At 42.5% G+C, this 7,302-nt stretch overlaps 1 protein-coding gene across 1 annotated transcript; it reads right to left on the bottom strand.

The window, feature by feature from the left end:
* Positions 1-6,551: 6,551 nt before the first annotated feature.
* On the bottom strand, positions 6,552-7,058 carry LOC124168748 (vegetative cell wall protein gp1-like). Its single transcript, XM_046547016.1, has one exon. The coding sequence runs from the start codon at positions 7,056-7,058 to the stop codon at positions 6,552-6,554; it is 507 nt and encodes a 168-aa protein (XP_046402972.1).
* Between the last annotated feature and the right edge of the window lie 244 nt (positions 7,059-7,302).

Raw genomic sequence — 7,302 nt, 5'->3', positions numbered from 1 at the left:
TGAGTAGATAGGAGTTTTACATCGTCTGAAATTACCAATGCATGAGGCGCAGACTTCAGGGAAACATGTCTTAATAATCACCTATTAAAACTGGCTAAGGTCGGAAAGTTTTCTTCGTTTGATAAGGTATTAATAATCCTTATTTAAGCCAAGTGCTACCTGCTAGCATCTTGCGTCGTATCAGCGCTCAAAACCTCGCCCCAAGGTCACCTAACTTGCGGCAGCGGGAACCAGAACGACGTCACACGGTGTTTTCCCCCCATTCATACTTAGCCGTCGCGTTTTCGCGCGCTTGAAGATTTTCACTTTTCATTTAATCGCGAAAAATAGATATCGCCATTTAAAAATCTAAAAGCGTGAAATACGTACTCCAGGAGTAATAATCTTTCGATTTAGGCAAAAAAAATAATAGGAAACCACCCTATTGTATACGGGAGGGAGAGAGATTGCATGCGAAGATAGTGAAGAGAGAGGGTAGGTGGAGGAAGAACAGGGAAAGGGTCGTCGAAAGAGAGAGAGAGAGAGTTTGTTTGTATTGGGACGTCGTCGTGGCATCATCTCCATCCAAATGGAATCGAATTGCTTCGCGAGGGACGGTAGGAGAGTGGTCGGGGGTGAGCACAGGCCGGAACAATACCTCCATCCCAACCCCACTTTCATTTACACCAAGGCCTACGGGAGGAGCGGGGAATACGTATCATTATTATAACTACAATCGTATTATTTTTATGAAACAATCCAATTGCGTTTGACTTTCATGCATTGTATCACGCTTCATTTTACGCGTCAATTCAACTTCGTGTCGAATATATTTGCTCTAGTTTTGGTGTTTTTAAGACGAAATTTTGCGTAATAATTATGAGAAAACAATAAAAAGGCTTGCCACTCCTTTCAGTATTCTCATCGCAGAGTTCCATAAAAATAAACAATTACAGATATTTGCGAGACTTATTTGATAGGTCAATTCAATTTCATTCAAATAATAAATGCATCCACATATCTGATGGGAACAACAATCAGACGAATGGTAAAAAAAACCATTTTAATTAAAGATTTTCCTTGCATATTGGATGAATTCCTAACACATTGGATAAAATTATCCATGAGGCATAAGAAACTATTAACAGATCATTTGAGTATTTAAAATTTACGGTTCTAGGGTACGGGCCAAAATAACTATGTCATCTCTGGCCATTTGACGCGATAGCGGTAAAAAGCATCTTCATCAAAAGAGTAAGGCGACAGGTGTAACCGGGTATCGCGCGGGCTTCTAACAGTCGCAAGAGAATAGAAGTTTTTAGTTACAACGAGCGAAAAATGGCACTCTCTGCGTTGGGAACATGTCCACGAAATATTCGTGGCAGAACCCCAGGAAAAGCTAGGATTCGTCAAGCGTGTTTCTCGTGGAAAGGTTTTGCGATAAAAAAAGTCAAAGAGAGGTCCGCACTCATTGGGCACACCTTGAATAAAAAGCAACCAAATGGGATCCAATATTTAATCATCAAGCCGATTTAAATACAAACTGTAGGCTGCGCGATTCGTAAAAAAAACTGCTAAGGGCGTAGAGAAGCCGCTACGTAGCTAATGTAAAAACTAGGCGGGGAGCCGCAAGAGACTAGGAGCTTACGTGCTAGGTTTAGATTGCTAGAGCTATTGGGAACAAAAAAATTTTATAGCGCAAGGAAAACATCATCTCGGAACCTCAATATATTTAATATACCGACAGAAAAGATACATTAAGAGAGGTAGTTTTTCTAACGGATAGGTATTCCTTTTTTTCTGGTAACAATGAAGGTCTTTGATATATGGAAGGTGGGACTCGGTGGACAAATTACTCCAACGCGCTCCTTATTTTGTTTGATAACGGTTCATACCCGATCACCCTGGCCGCAATCCCCATTCCGGGATTGTACGTACGTAGTTTTGAAAGGGAATTTGGAATATACTTATGGGAAGTACATAACAGTATTCACCTTTATACTAAATTCAAATCCAAATAATTTAAATTGAACATCGTAAGTTCTTAAAGTCATCTCCACTGCATCACTAGGCATGTCAATCGATGCAGATAAATTTCCGGTCGATTCTCAGGGGTGGGAGTATTTGCTTCTGTCAATGGCTAAACTAGAAAAATAGCAATTAAATGTAGAAGGAAATTCGCTTGGCACCGGGGACCATTGCAATTTCTCAACCTATGCGATATATTTTTCATACTTTAGGCCAAATTTACGTCGCGTGGGACTTGAATCCCGAAGCATACGGAAAAACACTCGTACCTACAACCACTGTGATTTCAGACGCATGAATTCCCCGTGGGTGTATCAGTAGCTGGATGGTTTCCTCATTCCTATCAAATTCGTTAGAAATGATTTTAGAGCACGATGCATTTATATGGAAGATGGTCGGTTACACGCCTCACAAATTGAATACTTCCCTGTTCAGTACGCGAGTGATGACCAGAACTAGGAAAATTCACGATCAATTCATCCTATTCCCTGAAGTATTAGCCTTATTAATGTAAAGTAAAGTGAAGTACTAAGTTAGTGAATCCATTCAAATAATCCCACTACCCTACAAAAATACATAATGCTCACAAATTTCTCGCATAAGAACCTTTCCTAGTATCCACAGACAGTGCTTAACTGGGAGAAATAAAAAGAAATGTGAGAAGTAAAAGTTTTTCAAAGTTTTTATTTGAAAACCCTAAGGTTTGAACTGTAAAAAATACAAGAGATATTAATGAATAAAAACACAGTTCACAGATACAAGCATTCGTTTACTTCCAACTGGTGGATCAAGCGGCTCCATGTAAGCTTTGCAAGCCCAGCGGAATCCAAGGAAATTGGCCACTTTCTCGCGAATATGGCTTTCTCTCTGCATCTTTCACTTTAAATGAAAATGTCAACAACACGCAAACTCGGTCAACAGGCTGGAAATATAAGCGACACGAACAAAACACTTCGCTAATGTGTGCGATGATCGTGTTTATCAAAATCGATGACTTTGACACTCTACTGTTAGCTTTACTGAATGACAATATTTACATCACTACCTATCACATCTATCTATCGGCCACACTTCATAGCTTATTAGTGTTATTTGACCGCAAAATGACTTCAGAGGGTCAGTTGAAAGCAAGCAATATGAAGATGATAGCACAATATTTTTCAGTTGAAGTAGAAAATGTAAAAGATTACGGTGTTGAAGGAAATGATATACAGCACAGCGCAAATTAATAAGAAGCAAACGCACTTAGCGTTCAAACGCAGCTAAATATTAAACCGATTCAAGCACGAACCCGTCCACCTGCCACAAAAGGATGATTCCCATGAGTGTTCCCGCTCGGTAGAGGATGATTATTTAGGGTCAACACTTCACAACCGTAGAAGAAGACCAAACGGGCCTTACATTTTATTATCCCGAGCAATCTCGAGATAAATATATCCACAAGCATTACGTTTTTGCGGATGTACTAAGATAATTTCCGTAATCCTATGCATAATACGAATCCCGTTTAGAGAGGACAGCAGTTGGCAATGCATTGCTCATACACACTCCAAAAAAAAATTGCCAGGTGAAAATGGAAAAAGGGAAGGTTCAAAAACAGTTTCATTTCCAGAACGACAGAACGTCTAAACGGAATCCATCGCGAGACAGTATAGCTCCTTATTTCATTGCTTTTACTTAATTTTACCGAGTAATACACACAGTAGTACTAAATGTTCGATGTGAACGTTGTTTTTTGCATTCCATATGGTCGTGATGCATGTCCAACTGGGAAGAAGTGCTCGCGTATGAGACGGAAAAAACGGTTCATGCTCGGAATGCAACACCAAAAAGTGGTTTGGAGGGCATTGCGTTCAGCGGAGCAGACTAGTAAACCCATAGATGCATTTATAGTTTTGGGGATTACAGTACAACTTACTCAGGTGAGACACGAACCCTCGACCTTTGAAAGGCAAGGAATTCACCTCGCCTCCACCGAGACCGGGGACCCGTGCTTCATTTAAAAATAATGACGACAGTTACGCAAGTATAGATGCTGATGAAGGAAGACCTTATTCGACCAAGCACGCAAGATTCGCACAGAATAAAGGCACCACAAAAAATAAATCAGTTTGCACGTACCATACGGTAGCCTTGCATTCAAAGATGCAATACCGATCACTGGTTGCATGCTAGGTCGAAATACGTATAATTGCCATATTTGCATTTCATTAAGGCTATATTTCACAATAAATTTAGTTGCAACAGTTCATGCATTTTTTGAGCGGTATAATCGCAATAGTCGTTGTAAGAGTGTATTTCACGAACTATAACAGGATTTATGCGCATACATTCGCACAATAACGGCGATATTCGGCGATTTTTCGCGTGAATGAAATCATGTACTAAATTGTTCGTTTTTATGTCTCATGCGACCTGAGATTCATATGTTAAGATGAGGTTAAGAGCAACGCAAATATCTAAGTAAATGATCGGCCGAAAGGGGACATAAGGGAAGAAAACGTATTTTTCTACGCGTATTTCGCACCTGATGAAGATAACCATCGAGAGGCAAGTGAATGACAACAATGGGAAAAGAATACCTCGAATAAAGTACATGGAACAAGAAAAAAAGAAATACGGAGAAGAGAAAAGATTAGCTGATACAAGAATTGAGTGAAGAGCTGTTACAAACCAATATTACGATATTTGAGCCGTGATAGTGATTAAGCACGCACGTTAAGATGCATGCAAGTAATGCCGAGCATATAATGAGAATATTAGTATTCCCAAGCATTAGGCGCATATCGTTTCGAGGTTATCGCCGATGAATTCGGTCATCGGCTGTCCAGCGCTCGCAAAAACAATTTCTCGCGGTGGGATCAAGGGCCGTGGATGGGTGATCCAGCTGGGAAGGCACTATCGCCCGACTACGTTTTCCAGTGAGGAGAGAAACTTCGAATTCCAAGGATTCAAACGTAAAAGCATTCCTACGAGAAACTTTTATTTATGTGTATGTTTCGCCGGTCGTGAACTACAGTCAAATAATAGCAATGATAATCCAAAAGCATGTTTGTATGCATGCATAAGACACATCAGGTAACTTGAAGGATTATTGCGGTGAAAATAATACCTTTTTAACCATACATGATGGAGTAGTAGACTTCCTAAGGTGAAGAGGCATTCTTTCATGAAGAGGAGTCTCGCAGCTGAAAATATGAGCGCTGCAGCAAGGAAATCGTAAGGGCTTCAATTTCGAGCATGCATCTTGATGGAGGAGTGATGAATGGAGGATCACATCAGCAATGAAGTCAAGTATATAAAGATCAGAAATATAGTGTTACAGAGGAATAATAAGGATCAAATATATAAATCATGTAATATGGAAAATGTACTAGCAGAATTTAAAAAAATGGAATACGAGACAATTGCATTGGCCACATCAAAAAAAGGTGGGAATGAAGATCGGAGCGAGGCAAATGTAAATGCTAAAAAAATAGGTGATATGAGAACTAAGAAGGGAAATTCCTAAAATTAATAATCGAAATCCTGAATGTGAATCCTGAAATTATAAAGAAACGTGTACTTCACGCACCGTAATGTTGTGACGAATTATCGGAAACAGGGACCGTTTGTAAGAAGAACGGGAAAAGATTGGAGGCGCTCCACATGTGGGCATTGAGAATAGAGAAGAAGAAGTGGATGAACTACTCTGTGCTGGACATGGTAGGTAAGGGGAGCGAGGTTTTATGTAGACGAGACGCGTGGCAGACAATTCTGAATGAAAATGGTGAAAAAAGGGAGGAATGTTTGGCAAGATATTGAGGGATAGGAAAATAAGATTTGTCTAATGATAAAACAAAAAGGAGTAGGCCAAATTGTGAACTGAAGAACGAAGTCCAAGTTAGGAGAGGAGTTAGCCGGGGTAATCTGCTAAATGTTCCAACTAATCCTATTTAAACAGGAAGAATACTTGATAAAAATAGATAGTAACCATCAATGTGAAATAATTCAAATTTAATTTACAAAAATAGGCGCGGAAAAATTATTCGAAAAATTCGAGTCATATGAATCATTACACAGCACACCTTATGTTTATATCTTGCTCGTCTAGCACCCGAAATTGCACGCACTGCTTATAGATATTAACGGTATACTGCACTTGATTCACTCACCGGCATATAGGAGGCATGATCACCACCATATCGCCGGGGACGGGCGGCGGCCGTTGTCTGTGGCGGCGAACGCAGTCGAAAGGGCCGGCCGACCGGGCGGCACTCGACTACGATCCGGTTAACACCCCCAGTCCCACCACGCCAGGGCCTATTCTCCGACTCTCGACGAGACAGCAAAGCGAACGCGCGAACAAAACACGGCGAAACAAACTCTTTAAGTCATCGTTAACGTCGCAAAATCCCGGGCGATCAACGCTGCTGTTCCGCAGATAGTTTGGTATGAGAAGGGTCTCCCCACGAATCGGTTCACAGGAAGGAAGAGAGCACAAAGCACGCACTCACAAATGAGGAAGCGAAGAACAGCACACACGCAAGCACGAGAGCGGCGCCCTACATATCGAAATGCGGGCACGTATCGCGGCGTCGCCGGGTGCAGAAGGAGCGGCGGTAGCGGGAGTGATCCTCAATGCTCCCTGACCGGGCGAGCGGTTGAGTCTGGCACCCGGATATTTTCACGAGGCGCGACTCCCATAGCTCTGGAGGGGGGAAGAGGGGCGAGGGAGTTAAGGGGAGGGGCGCGCACTTTTCCGGGGCCCTGGGCCGCACTCGGAGGGGAAGGAGCGGCGCGTGGGTGCAGGGAGACTCCCGATGCGCCTGCTCCTCCTTCGCTTGTTCGCGAAAGGAGCGAAGATTACAACACACACGCGGCGTGGCGTTTCCAAGGGTCCTCGTCGGTCGGTAGCTAGCCAGGGACTGAGGGAGGCTTCCCGCCAAGCGAAGGGGGGAGGGTGGACTCAGAGGGGGAGGGGAGTGCGCGTGGCAGGAAGGGGAGGGAGGGGACGTCCTGGGAATATCAGGGGGGGCGGAGGGGGAGGGGGCAAGACCAGCATCAGGCATTATACATCGAACATCGAACGGTGTTCTGAGCGGGCAGTCAAAAATGCTCCGTTGACACCCAAAATATCGTCGTCAATAACATCGATACCCGGCGAATTTTACCAACCCCTATCATCGGATAAGCTTTGGCAAGTTCAAATCTACATCTCCGTGCCAAAATTTATGGTTCAGTAGATGTACGGAAAAGCGAAAAATTAGAACGGTAAAAATTGAAACGGTGACTATTTATAAAAATAAAATGCAA

Source organism: Ischnura elegans, chromosome 12, assembly GCF_921293095.1.
Source record: "Ischnura elegans chromosome 12, ioIscEleg1.1, whole genome shotgun sequence".
In the NCBI taxonomy this organism is placed as follows: domain Eukaryota; kingdom Metazoa; phylum Arthropoda; class Insecta; order Odonata; family Coenagrionidae; genus Ischnura; species Ischnura elegans.
Note: the sequence above shows the minus strand (reverse complement) of the source record. Positions and strands in the feature narration are given on the sequence as shown.

Excerpts from the sequence above, each read along its gene's own strand:
- LOC124168748 (XM_046547016.1), bottom strand. The coding sequence starts at position 7,058 with ATGCCTGATGCTGGTCTTGCCCCCTCCCCCTCCGCCCCCCCTGATATT.